At 43.1% G+C, this 14,726-nt stretch overlaps 1 protein-coding gene across 7 annotated transcripts in view; it reads left to right on the forward strand.

The window, feature by feature from the left end:
• Nucleotides 1-6,529: 6,529 nt before the first annotated feature.
• Nucleotides 6,530-14,726, forward strand: part of tex9 (testis expressed 9) — a 128,776-nt gene continuing 120,579 nt past the window's right edge. Inside the window, exons 1-4 of one of the 7 annotated variants that reach the window (XM_048562944.2) lie at nt 6,530-6,598; nt 7,681-7,735; nt 8,849-8,912; nt 10,656-10,729. In XM_048562944.2, the coding sequence (XP_048418901.1) occupies nt 8,910-8,912; nt 10,656-10,729 (77 nt within the window). In that variant the 5' untranslated portion in view covers nt 6,530-6,598; nt 7,681-7,735; nt 8,849-8,909. Of the gene's footprint in view, nt 6,599-6,694; nt 6,716-6,741; nt 6,781-7,637; nt 7,736-8,848; nt 8,913-10,655; nt 10,730-14,726 lie in introns of those variants that run through there. The other 6 variants (XM_048562941.1, XM_048562942.1, XM_048562946.1 and 3 more) reach the window with 6 other exon arrangements.

Raw genomic sequence — 14,726 nt, forward strand, 5'->3', positions numbered from 1 at the left:
AGCACGATGCCAGAAATACTTACCCTGACTCAAAGATGACTGTTGCATATGAATTCCTTCAGAAGCATGCTTTTCTCTCGTCACCACTGAAATAATTTCACAGAGGCTGGTACCCTATCAACAAGTCACCCTTTACTTACAAGAGGACAGTCCTTGACCCAGCTCCCTCCAAGACAGTTCTCAGGGTGAACAAGATGTCTGACACCCCTGTTCTTATTTGTGCCAAGGATCCCTGACTGGGCCAGATTAACAGCCCCAATCAAGGAACTCATATTCTATGAGGTGTACATGGCTGACCTCATTACAATCACCACAATTTCTTTATTAACCAAGGCTGCCAAAAGAAAAAATAATTAGTATTTATATAACACCTCTCACAACTTCAAGATGTAACAAATTATTTCACAGCCAATTAATTACATTTTCTAATGTTGGCAAATACAGTGGCCAATTAATGTAGAGCGAGGACAACAGATGAACCAAATAACCAATTAATTTGTTGTTTAAAGGGTGTTAATTGGGGGATAAATATAGGCAGAGGACACTGGGAAGAACACCTCTGTGTTTCCTGGATATAGCCTGAAAACCTGCTTCACTCTCCACTAGCACACAGCATTGCAGTGTCAGCGAGTTGTGTAGTTAAGTCATAGAGATGTACAGCATCGAAACAGACCCTTTAGTCCAACTCATCCACGTTGACCAGATATCCCGAATACATCTAGTTCTATTTGCCAGCATTTTACCCATATCCCTCTAAATCTTTCCTATTCATTTACCTATCCAGATGCCTTTTAAATGTAATTATACCAGCCTTCACCACTTCCTCTGGCAGCTCGTTCTATACATGCACCACCCTTTGCATGAAAAGGTTGCTCTTTAGGTCCCTTTTAAATCTTTCCCCTCTCAATTTAAATGCACGCCCTCTAGTTTTAGACTGCCCCTATCCATACTCCTTGTGATTTTATACATCTCTACAAGGTAACCCGTCAGTCTCCAATGTTTTAGGGAAAATAGCCCCAGCCTATTCAACCTTTCCCCGTAGCTCAGACGCTTCAACCCTGGAAACATCCTTGTAAATCTTTCCTAAACTCTTTCAAGTTTCACAACATCCCTTCCAATAGCAGGGAGAACAAAATTGCTAGCAGTATGCCGAAAGTGGCCTAACCAATGCCCTGTATAGCTACCACATGACCTTCCAACTTCTCTACTCAATGTACTGAGCATATCAAAGCAAGGCAAGCATACCAAATACCTTCCTCACTATCCTATCTACCTGATCTCAAGTGAATCCTTAATTTTCACCTCAAACATAAGAGTGCTAAGCTGAACCATGACTAGCAATTACCGCTACCAGATGAAATTCCAAATATTTATGGCTCCCAACTCCACCTTGAATTATATGAATAGCTCCTTGCTAATGAAGCAGTCAAAACATCCCCAACTACAAGATCTCAGCCATTATTTTTGGGTCATGAGATCATAAGATGTAGGAGCAGAATTAGGCTATATTGAGAGAGATAATGGGAACTGCAGATGCTGGAGAATTCCAAGATAATAAAATGTGAGGCTGGATGAACACAGCAGGCCAAGCAGCATCTCAGGAGCACAAAAGCTGACGTTTCGGGCCTAGACCCTTCATCAGAGAGGGGGATGGGGAGAGGGAGCTGGAATAAATAGGGAGAGAGGGGGAGGCGGACCGAAGATGGAGAGTAAAGAAGATAGGTGGAGAGAGTATAGGTGGGGAGGTAGGGAGGGGATAGGTCAGTCCAGGGAAGACGGACAGGTCAAGGGGGTGGGATGAGGTTAGTAGGTAGATGGGGGTGCGGCTTGGGGTGGGAGGAAGGGATGGGTGAGAGGAAGAACAGGTTAGGGAGGCAGAGACAGGTTGGACTGGTTTTGGGATGCAGTGGGTGGGGGGGAAGAGCTGGGCTGGTTGTGTGGTGCAGTAGGGGGAGGGGACGAACTAGGCTGGTTTAGGGATGCAGTAGGGGAAGGGGAGATTTTGAAACTGGTGAAGTCCACATTGATACCATATCGCTGCAGGGTTCCCAGGCGGAATATGAGTTGCTGTTCCTGCAACCTTCGGGTGGCATCATTGTGGCACTGCAGGAGGCCCATGATGGACATGTCATCTAGAGAATGGGAGGGGGAGTGGAAATGGTTTGCGACTGGGAGGTGCAGTTGTTTGTTGCGAACTGAGCGGAGGTGTTCTGCAAAGCGGTCTCCAAGCCTCCGCTTGGTTTCCCCAATGTAGAGGAAGCCGCACCGGGTACAATGGATGCAGTATACCACATTGGCAGATGTGCAGGTGAACCTCTGCTTAATGTGGAATGTCATCTTGGGGCCTGGGATAGGGGTGAGGGAGGAGGTGTGGGGGCAAGTGTAGCATTTCCAGCGGTTGCAGGGGAAGGTGCCGGGTGTGGTGGGGTTAGAGGGCAGTGTGGAGTGAACAAGGGAGTCACGGAGAGAGTGGTCTCTCCGGAAAGCAGACAGGGGTGGGGATGGAAAAATGTCTTGGGTGGTGGGGTCGGATTGTAAATGGCGGAAGTGTCAGAGGATGATGCGTTGTATCCGGAGGTTGGTACGGTGGTGTGTGAGAACGAGGGGGATCCTCTTAGGGCGGTTGTGGCGGGGGCGGGGTGTGAGGGATGTGTTGCGGGAAATACGGGAGACGTGGTCAAGGGCGTTCTCGATCACTGTGGGGGGAAAGTTGCGGTCCTTAAAGAACTTGGACATCTGGGATGTGCGGGAGTGGAATGCCTCATCGTGGGAGCAGATGCGGCGGAGGCGGAGGAATTGGGAATAGGGGATGGAATTGAGTCTGTTCTACCATCTAATCACAGTCAATATGTTTCTCAACCATATTTTCCTACTTTCTCCCTGAAATCCTTGATCTTCTCATTAATCAAGTACCTACCTATCACAGTCTTCGATGCACTCGATGCCTTGGCCTTTCCAACTTTTTGCTGCAATGAGTTGTACAGATTCACCACCTTCTGGCAGAAGAAATTCCTCCTTATCTCAGTTCTAAAGGGTTGTGCCTCCACTTTAAGGCTGTGCCCTACGATCCTAGTCTCGTCTACTAATGGAAACATCCTGTCTCTATCAACTCTATCCAGGCCTCTCAATATTCTGTAAGTTTCAATCAGATTCCCCCTCTTCCTTCTGAACTCACCAAGTACAGACACAAAGTACTTAACCATTCCTCATATGATAAGCCCACCATTCCCAGGATCATTCTTGTGAACGTCCTCCGGTCCCCCTCCAAGGCCATCACATCCTTCTTTCGATAGGGCCCAAAACTGCTCACAATATTCCAAATGTGGTCTGACTAGGGCCTCATACAGCCCCGGTACTACCTCCTTGCTCTTGTATTCTAGCCCTCTCAAAACAAATGATAACATTGCATGTGTCTTCTTAATTATCAAATGAACCTGCTCAATCACCTAGCCTGTCCCAAGTCCTTCTGCAGCCTCCCCACTTTCTCAACACTACTTTCCCCTCCACTTATTTTTGTGCCAACTGCAAACTTAGTAAAAATGCTCTTAGTTTCTTCATCCAGATAGGTAATGTATTACTTGAATATTTGTGGTCATAGCACTGGCCCCTGCTGAACTACACTTGTCACCAGCTGCCATTCTGAAAACAGACCTCTTTATCCTCACTCTCTGACTTGTGCCAGACTGCCAATCATCTATCCATGCCAGTACCTTGCCTCTAACACATGGGCCTTTTTGTGATTTAGCAGACTCCTATGTAGTCCCTTGTAAAAGGCCTTATGGAAATCCATATAGATCATGTCCACTGGCTTGATGTTACCTAACTTGCTTGTTACGTCCTCAAAGAATTCAGGTAAATTTATCAGGCACGACCTCTCCTTGGTGAAACCTTATTTGACATGCACTTCCAGGTGCTCCACAATCTCATCCTTGATAAGGGACGCGGAAATCTTACCAATGACTGAGATCAGGCTAACCGACCTATAATTTCCTGTATTCTGCCTCCCTCTCTTCTTAAACAAGATGTTATGTTAGCCATTGTCCAGTTCTTTGGACCCCTCCCTGACTCCAGTAATTCCTGTAAGATTATACCAATTCCTCCAAAATCTTCTTAACTATCTTCTTTGGACCCTGAGTGTAGTCCATCCAATTTAGGTGATTTATCTGCCTTCAGACTTTTCCATCGAATCCCTTCTTTGTGGAAATAGGCCATTCGGCCCAACAGATCCACATCCACCCTCCGTAGAGCATCCCGCCTAGGGTCATCCCCCTACCCTGTAACCCTGCATTTCCCATGGCTAACACACCTAATGTACACATCCCTGAACATTATGGGCAATTTAACACTGCCAACCCACCTAACCTGCACATCTTTAGACTGCAGGAGGAAACTAGAGCACCCAGAGGAAACCTGCTTAGACATGGGGAGAATGTACAACCTTCACTCAGACAGTCACCTGAAGTTGGAATTGAACCCAGATCTCTGGCACTGTAAGGCAGCAGTGCTAATCAATGAGCCACCTTTCTGCTTCCCCAGCAACTTCTCCTTACTGATTCACCTCTGCCCTTGACTCTCTTGAAGTTACAGTTTGCTACCTGACAAAATCTGTACATCTGGTTGTACGCAGAATTAGTCTCTCTTGTTGCTTCCTCATGCTCAGCCAGACTGCATGCAAACTGAGAGTTTTGTTCAATCCAGAGTTGACTTCAATCCCTACATTGAATCCATTACTAAGACTGTTTCCACCAGTCTGTCTTTACCTGGTCTGGTCTAAACATGACTCCAGGCTCACAGCAATGTGATTACCTCTTAGCTTCCTTTTGCACATTCAAGGATAGGCAATAAATGATGGCCTAGACAATGGCACCCACATCTGCGAATGAACCCTCCATTATACCAATGCCACCATGGTAGCACGTTGGTTATTTTGATTAGATTACTATACTAGTAAACTAGAAACTTGAACTAATGATCCAGAATCATGATTTCAAATCTGGACTAAGGAATTTAAATTTAGTGTTTCAAAAAATATGAAACAAAATGCTAATGTCCATAACGGTGAGTTTGAAACTTTTGGACTATTAAGAAGAAAGTCTGGTTCACCATTGAACCTTGTGGAAGGAAGTATACATCCTAATTTGACTGGCCTGTATGTGACTCCAGATTGTGGTTGACTCCTACCTAGCAAGTGCCCACCTGAATTGGCTTGGCTGTCTTGTGTGCAATTAATAATAGGTTTGTCAATGGTACGAGAAAAGAATCAGTTCTCAAACCTTCTTTGCTGTCTCCACCCTCCATAAACTTTGGGCCATCCAAAATCTTGCCTTCAACCCCTCAGTAAATTCAATTTGCCATTACTGAACTCATTGAGCCAGTTTGACTTTCAGAAAATTCAACATGATTAACGCAAATGTGCTGAAGAGCTAATGCTATTAAATATGTGACATTCAAATCATTGATCTCCCTCTCTCCCAAAGTTTGTGAGGCCATACACGAGCCACTCTGGGATCCGTACCTCCTAGTGGCTGGATAATAATAATGTGTTACTTGTTTACTGTTGTGATGCTGTAAATCCCTGTCAAGAGATTGTGAGGAGTGGGGGAGGGTGCACAGTTTTGTTTATTTCACATCTGGTAACACTGTGTTGACAGTCATATTACGGGGCAGTTAAAGAGACAAACAGTCTCATGTTGGCTTTTAGTCAGTGGGTTTTGAAGAGGGGCATGGACTATCAATAACTAGGCTTAGCCTGGGGTTTTGGAAGGAGGGGTAGACAGTTAGCCTATGGCCTTTCAGACCATGACTTCAAGCAAAGGACAGACTGCCATCCAAGGGACTGTTAGAAGGGCAGTCTGTCAGTGCGTGGGCCAAGAGAGGGGACAGTCTGACGGCATGTGGGCTGAAGAGTGGGTAGGAGGGAGGGGACAGTCTGTCAGTGCTGGGACTGAGGGTTGGTGGGTGGGGAAAGACTGTCAGTGTGTGGGGGTTGAGGGAGGGGACAGACTGTCAGTGTGGGGAGTGAGGGAAGGGGCAGTCTCGCAGTGTGGGGACTGAGGGAGGGAGGGGACAGACTGTCAGTGTGAGGCCTGTGGGAGGGGACAGTCTCGCAGTGTGGGACTGAGGGAGGAGACAGTGTGTCAGTATGCAGGGGCCGTGGGAGGGGACAGTCTGTCAGTGTGGGGGCTGATGGTGGGGACAGTCTGTCCACGTGGGGACTGAGGGAAGGGACAGTCTGTCAGTGTGGGTGCTGTGGGAGAGGACAGTCTGTCAGTGTGGGTGTGGGCTGAGGGTGGGAACAGTCTCAGTGTGGGTGGCGGCAGTCTCAGTGTGGTTGGGGCTGAGGGTGGGGACAGTCTGTCAGTGTGAGTGGGGACAGTCGCAGTGTGGGCTGGGGCTAAGGTTGGGGACAGTCTGTCAGTGTGGGTAGGGATTGAGGGTGGGGACAGTCTGTCAATGTTGGCGGCTGTGGGCTGAAAAACAGAAAGGGTCCAGCCTCATGCATCGGCCCCGCCCCCAGCAGCAACTCTCGCGAGGTTTTCTGTCGCCTTGGAAACCAGAGCAGGGGGACGCCATGGAAAAGCGGCAATCTGAGGTCCCGGTGAGGGGCAAGCGGGGTCTGGGAGCAGTGGGTCACGGCATTGTGGAGAGTTCCCGGGGAAGGGAGGTCAGCGGGCCTGGGAGGCCGGCCAGAGCTGCCTTCGCTGTGTAAAGCCTTGTATGTTGTGCAGGGATGTCACCCGCGGCCTGCTTCTGTTCATGGCCCGTCTTTGGCCCATTCTGGTAGAAATCAGATTGTTTTTAAATGATCGCTCACTCAATATCAATGCACCCTTCTGTGGAGTGCACTTCATTCGAATAATAATAAGCTGAAACATATAGAAAGTTTACAGTGGTCTGAAATAGAAACAAATATATTTCTTGAATATGGAATGCAAAAGAAGCAAATTTGATTTAAGGGCCAGATGTCACAAGTTTATATCATAATTTGTCATTATGAGCAGAGTAAGCCTTACACTCTGATTTCTGATTGACTTCTGGAACTAAAACAGAACTAATTTTGTATGAAGAAGAACCTGCTACAGAATGCAGTAAGGTGGCTCAGTGGTTAGCACTGCTGCCTCACAGCATCAGGAAACCAGGTTTGATTGCAGCCTGAGGAAGGCTCACCACACCCAAAATGTTAACTCTGATTTTTTCTTCACAGATGCTGCCAGACCTGCTGAGCTTTTCCAGCACTTCTGTTTTAGTTCTTGATTCCTCCTTTGGGCGACTGGCCGAATGAAGTTTGCACACTTTCCCCATGTCTGCGTGGGTTTCCACTGGGTGCTCTGATTTCCCCTCACAATCCAAAGATGTGTAGTCTGGGTGGATTGTCCATGCTAAATTGCCCATATTGTTCAGGGTTCTGTGGATTAGGTGGGTTGTAGGGGGATGGGTCTGGGTGGGATGTTTGAGGCTCGATGTGGACCTGTTGGACTGAAGGGCCTGTTTCCACACTGCAGGGATTCTATGATGATGATGATTATATATTTTTGCATTCATTCAAACTACTCTTTTGCTGTTCACATGACAAAATGTTCTGTTATATCTTTAAAATTTATTCTGTTACAATTAATTTGAGTTGCTTTTAAATCTAGACAAAGAAAGCTATGTCTGCTAAATCTGCCTTCCATTCATCAGCTTCAATACGAAATGTGTCTGCAGGAGATTTGCTGGCTAAAGAAGAAGAATACAAGTATGAATAACATCTATATTAACCTATATATCACATATAAGAAATGACAGACAACTATGTAGCCCATTTCTCTACCTTTCAGTATGATTATGGTTAATCTTCGACTACAGTTTCACTTTTCGGCCCCATTTTCCTTGATTTCCTAAAAGACCAAAAAATCTGTCTCGCTCAGCTTTGAATACATTCAACAGTAGAGCATCCACAGCTTTAATCCAGAATCTTCTATATTTCAATGAAATCACCTCTTAAACTTTTAAACTCCAGAGAGCATAAGTCCATTTTATTCAGCAGGAATTAATGCCATGAACATCGACTATCGTAAAGCCTTCCTGAAATATGAAGACAAAAACTTTGTGTAGTACTCCAGGTGAGATCTCACCACAGCCCTGTACTTGTGTCTCAAGACTTCTTTATTCTTAAAATAGATGGAGATGATGGCCTAATGGTATTATTGCTGAACTGATAATCCAAAGACCCAAGTAACATTCTGAGCAGAGATAATGGGAACTGCAGATGCTGGAGAATTCCAAGATAATAAAATGTGAGGCTGGATGAACACAGCAGGCCAAGCAGCATCTCAGGAGCACAAAAGCTGATGTTTCGGGCCTAGACCCTTCATCAGAGAGGGGGATGGGGAGAGGGAACTGGAATAAATAGGGAGGGATTTCAGCTTTTGTGCTCCTGAGATGCTGCATGGCCTGCTGTGTTCATCCAGCCTCACATTTTATTATCTTAACATTCTGAGCACCTGGGTTTGAATCCTTCCGCGGCAGATAGTGGAAAATCCAGTGACAATTTAGATAAGAGTCTCAAGATGACCATTTCGATTGTCAGAAAAACTTATCTGTTTCTCTAATGCACTTCAGGGAAGGAAACTGCCATCCTTACCTGGTCTGGACTACATGTGGTTGACTCTTAACTGGCATCTGGGCAATAAATGCCAACCTAGCCAGCGCCGCTCTCATCCTGTGAATGAATGAAAAAATGTTAATTCCTTGCAATAAAGACCAACATTGTGGTCTACAAAATCACTGTGCATGTGTAATATACATACATATATATGTATATATATAGTTTAACTTAATTTCTTAAAAAAAACTTGTATTTAATTAGGAGATTAAATGCAGAACTAGAAGCAAAAACAGCTGATCTGGTCCGCCAAGCTGAAGAAGTTATGGTAAGTTTAGTTACCAAGAAGGAGACTATTTTGAATTGTGGTACTGTCATTATCTGATATATTCTTTCCCAATTTCTCCTATTCCGAGTTGATGGGAGAAGACACAGCAGTTACATGGACATGACCTCAAATCAATAGCAAGCACGATGCCAGTTTTTGAGCAAACCAGTGGATGGCACATCTGATTTGAAATTCTTCCTATAGGAAATTCAAACACAAATTTACATTGAGATTAAAGCTCACATCTCTGATTAAAGAAAGAAAATGACTTGCATTTTAAACACCTTTATGTGCTTCACAGCCAAAGAAGTTCTTTTGAGGTGTAGTCACTTAAAATGTAAAAGATGTAGCAGGTAATTTAAGTGCACAAACTCCTATAAAATGTATCATGTTAATGACCAAATAATCTGACCTTTACTTGAGGGATATAGATTGGTCTGGATACTGGGCATAATTTTCTTGGTCATTACGAGTCTTTTAAATGTCAGTATTGCAAAGTGCTGCCCATTATGGAAAAATGAGAAAATAATGAATGAATATTTTCACAACTGAATTATAGCATTACCATCTAAATATGTCCAACTGTAGGACAGGTTTCAAAAGACATGTTATTGCAAACTGCTGTTTTGTTGATTAACAGAAAGTGAAATTGATCTGATTATTCCCTTTGCAGTGAGTTACTGATTTTCAAAGTTTTATTGGGTGGATGTCCAGATAAGACCGAAAGAGTTGGCAGGAAGGTGATTAAATTTCTACCCTCACTATAGCTGGAGTGTTAAAACTATGTAAAACGCTGAATCACATTTCCATTCTGCCACATGTGAACTTGTTGCCATTTTAAGAGGAAGGACAGTTCATCATACTTAAATTAGGTGCCGCATTGAGGCTGGGATCCTGATTTTTATTTTGTGCTTGCTTGCTGTATTTCATAAGGGTCTAGATACTGATAGGTATTTTCTCCAGCACTATTGGTGGGCCATGAATAGCAGCAGTGTTCACTTGGTTCCCTTAAGCAAAACTTCTGTCATGACAGGCTGACTCTCCTTCCATTTTGCCTGCCCAATCCCCTTTTTCCCCATAAAATATAGGTGCCTTGGTTTTAGGAAGTGAGAGCAAGTAATCACGTAAAGGGCTATAAATCCCTAATTGATTGACTTAGCAACAGGATTGGCAAAATATTGAAAGTTTTCCCTGAAGAAACTGATCAGATTTTTAACAGCAGTGTTATTTCAGCTGTGATTTTATTTTTGTATCCCTGACCACTGCCCTTTCCTGTTTCTGGTTTTACATAAAACCACAGCTGAAAACTGGAGGTTTTAAATGACGCTATTTCTGAATTTAATGACAGTTGCAAGTATCTGAATATCCTAATAATGAATATTGATATAAATGATACTGGAAAGCACATTTGTTAATTGTTTTGTCTTTATTGGAATTATACAGTATGTTTAAAATCTCCCTTTTCAACAGCCCAATGTTGATAGATATATAAAAGACAACATACTTTTATATTTTTGTGATTTAATGTAGTATTTTAAAGAAAAATATCCTTTCTATGTTTTCCTTCCACTTTTAAACAGAAAGTGTGTTTTTACAGGACTCGTGTTTATTGAATTTGCTTTTCGTTTTTTTCTAACTTTTATAACATCCAAGTTTAACTTCAGGTCTTGTGGTTCTTTATTACTATCTTCATGTTTTGTTGCCTGTTAAATGATTAAAAAGATTGTTTGGTTATTTGTCTAGAAGGGGCAAGAAGAAATGCTGTCTCAATCATCATCACATCTTGGCACAGTTGCTATGAATAATGAGAAAATGAGGTAACTCGTTGAACAATGTTAAAGGATTATTTGTGCAGGAATAATGTACCTTAAATGTTTTCTTCATGTGAAGTTTTGTCACACAAAATGATAGTTTCAAGTTTGACATCCTGATCAAGGAATAATCCAACAAGCTAAAGTGCAAACATGCATAAATATCCATGATCCTCAAGGTCAAATATACTTAATTCTCAACGAATTTATTATGATATTTTACTCCCATTTTTTACACCAACAATTCTGTTTTATAAGTAAGGTAGGAAAATTATTCACTTTGGATCCGTTGTCCATTACATACATCACACATTACATAAGCAGATGAACAGAAAGCTGGAAGAACACAGCAAGATAGGCAGCATCTGGAGGAAAGGTGCAATCAACATTTTGGGTAATACCATTCTCCGGTCTTCATGAAAGGTAATACCCATAACACTGACTGCTTCTTTCCTACAGATGCTGCCTGGCTTGATGTGTCCTTCCAGCTTCCTATTTGTCTCCCTTAGATTCCAGCATCTGCTGTTATTTTTGTCGCTAACTATGCACATTACTTAGTCTAGATGCATTTCTGGAGGAGACAACAGATTTGGTGTTCCCCTTTTGTGCAAGTGTTTGTTGAGTGAAAGTCATGTGCCCATGCTGCCATTGTTTGATGCAGCTTTTCTGATGCAATCTTCTGCTGTCACCTTATGCGTTTGGATGATGATGACATTCTTGTGAAAGCACACGGCAGAAATGTTCACTGACAGTATCTGTGTTCACACTGTGGTGCTGTATTTAAGGAAGAGTTGCGTACAATTTCAAATTCTTCAACCAGAAAGTGTCTGTCAGACTGGTGCTCGTCATTAGCACAGAGAGAATTGCCCATAAAAGTAAGATGCCAGCTTCACTAATAGGGATCTGGAGCTACTAGTGAGCAGGGTAGTGGAGATGAAGGCAGTGCCTTTTGTCTGTAGGTTGCTAAAGGAGGCTTGACAACTAGGTACGGTCAGTTTGGACTGAGATGACAGCTGAAGTCTGTGCTGGGACTGAGGTTAAAAGGAACACACAATAGTGCGGGAAGAAGGTCAATGATCTGGTGTGCCCTACAAATCCCAGCATTTTCTCCCTACTATCTCACTCACAGGATCTTTGCTCACTCTAACTCTGTCATTGCAGACATTTCTCACCAAGCCTTGTAGACTACAAGTTTCACTATTCCATAGACCATGTGCACCTAACTGCTGTGAGCCACCTTATTCTCCGAACTACCAACACTTCCTTCCCTCTGCACTTCCTGTTCAGTTATTGAGGGAATTACATCACTTTTGCTGTTCCTGCATCACCACTCAGTCATTACTTCCATTTTACTTAATCCCTCCTTTGATTCGTTCAGATGAATGCACATCCACTCATGTGGGGTTAGGGAGACCTCAAGGGGCAATCAACCCAGTAGGCTTCATTGTACTCTGCTACACAACTGTTCCTCACCCTTAACACCAACTCATTCTTAACAATGTCAAACTTTGTCCTCCTAACATAGCATATTCCCTCTCTTATGCAGCTAGAGACCCTAAACTTCAACTCTGATGATGAAGACGCTCAACCCTCTGAGGAAATTCCAGCATCTTTCACTAATGTAGAGACTGTCACCTCTGTAGTTACTTTATCTAGATAAGACTTGGGACCACACTGTGGCTAAGACATCACTGACAGGCTTCTGCAGCTAGTCAAAGAAAAAATGTTCCGGCTCTGGAACTCAGGCAACTGTAAAAGACCAGGCACCTGCTCAGCCCCAGGAAGAAAACTATCTCATAGTCTCAGCCATTAATATTTTCTCAAATGCACAGATAGGCACAGGAACAGCAGGCAGGTTTGCCAGAGGCAGTCAGTAAACTGCATCAAAGGATGGAAGCCTCCATTGATGTTACCAATCCTGTTACTGACTCCAGCATGCATGCATCTGTCTGTCTCCATGTTGACTGTCATGAAGACCTAGATCCAGAACACTTATTGTCTACAGGATATACGCACAACTGCGCTCCATCACACTAGACCTAGGTATCCAGCAACAGTAGCTATGTGAGAGGAGAATGAGGGATCTTGGTCTTACTCCAGGTGTTCCTTTTTCTCTGAGAGATTGAGTGATGCTAGCGAGGGTCCATGCATACGACCCCGGAGGCTTCCTCTCAGAACACCCATCCAAGTCTTCTCTTCTTGTGATCGCAAAGCTTGCAGAAGTTATAGCTGAGAATGTTGAGCCTATGTCTGGGTATTCAACCCAAATGCCCCAGGGTTGAATGCCCAAGTCTTCTAGGCCAACAGCAGTAAATACAGAGTAGGCTCTCTCTGCGTCAGCTGCAAAAGCCAGCATGGCACTTAGACAGATGAAGGAAGAGGTAAAGAAAAGCTTACAGAAGGCAAATGGATGGTACATGTGACACAGAATTGTAAATAATTTTGCATATTTGTAAATATAGATTCAATGATCTTTGTTGCTGTCAGACCCGATTAAATCCATGTGAGAGATGAGCAGCCCTTTAGACGTTCCAAGATTGAAAGAAATTGTACAAGCCAAGCATTGCTCATCTCTGACAAGTGTTATGATCTCATCTGATGTCCTGATTGGACAGATCAAATTTATCTGAAATCTGGCTTGATGGATCATTTAAAAAATTTTAACAATGTGGTCTTTCACTAGATCAAGTACACAATTCTGCAGTTTTGGGTTTAACAATAAAACATGTTTATTATCCAAAAGGAATCAAGGTAAAATAGAATAAATCAAACTATTTATAACACAAATTTAAAGATTTTGAAACACATGGAAAAATGCAATCTCATTAATCAGAAGATTACAAAGAGATCTTGATCGATTAATTGGGTCAATGAGCTGAGGAGTGGCAGATGGAGTTTAATTACGATAAATGCGAGGCATTGTGTTTCGGTTAGACAAATAAGGACAAACAAAGTAGGGCCTTGGGTAGTGTTGTAAAATAGAGAGACCTAGGAGTTCAAGTACATAATTGTTTGAAGTATGTGTCACCCGTATGGGTGGTTAAGAAGACATTTGGCCTGCTTGCCTTCATTGCTCAGACCTTTGAATATAGGAAATTGCACGTCATGTTGAGGTTGTACGGCATTGGTGAGGCTTCTTCTGCAGTACAGTGTCCTGTTCTGGTTGCCTTTTGATAGGAAGGATATGTTAAGGCAGAGTTCAGAAAAGATTTACGAGGATGTTGCTGGGAACGGAGAGTTTGAGTTTTATGGAAAGGCTGCTTAGGCTGGGACTTTTTCCACTGGAGTGTAGGAGGTTGAGGGTTGACTTTATAGAGGTTTATAAAATCATTATGGGTATAGATAAGTTGAGTATCAGGTGTCTTTTCCCTAGGGTGAGAGATTTCAAGACTAGAGGCATATTTTTAGGGTGAGAGGAGAAAGATTTAAAATAGACACAAGAGGTAACTGTTTTACGCAGTGACTTGTTCGTGTGTGGAATGAACTTCCAAAGGAAATGGTGGATGTGGGTATAGTTATAACATTTAAAAGATATTTGGATAAGTACATGAAAAAGATACGTTTGAAGGGATATGGGCCAAGTGCAGGCATGTGGGACTTGTTTAATTTGGGATTATGGTCGGCTTGGACCAAAGGATCTGTTTCCATGCTATATAACTCTATGACTCTACAACACACCTTTACATCTTTACTCACACCAGAGAGAATTTCATTCTCATTCACATTCAAAGGACTTAATTTAACTGTAGCTTCAATCACCTGTCTTGAAAATCTGAGAGCCTTTTCCCAGAACCCTCATACAACTGAGCCTAAATTTTCTCAGCTTCATATAACCTCTTCAGATTTTTAACCACATGTGACCTGGAACTTTTAAACTAACCTCCTTACACTTTTTTTTGACAGTCTTGAACCTTTCTCAGGAGAAATTATTTTACATGTTGAGCTTCGACCAAGAGTTCTGTAAATGCTATCCTGTTTACTGTTTACTTTGTTCACTTGTAAA

The sequence above is a fragment of the Stegostoma tigrinum genome, chromosome 33, assembly GCF_030684315.1.
Source record: "Stegostoma tigrinum isolate sSteTig4 chromosome 33, sSteTig4.hap1, whole genome shotgun sequence".
Classification (NCBI taxonomy): domain Eukaryota; kingdom Metazoa; phylum Chordata; class Chondrichthyes; order Orectolobiformes; family Stegostomatidae; genus Stegostoma; species Stegostoma tigrinum.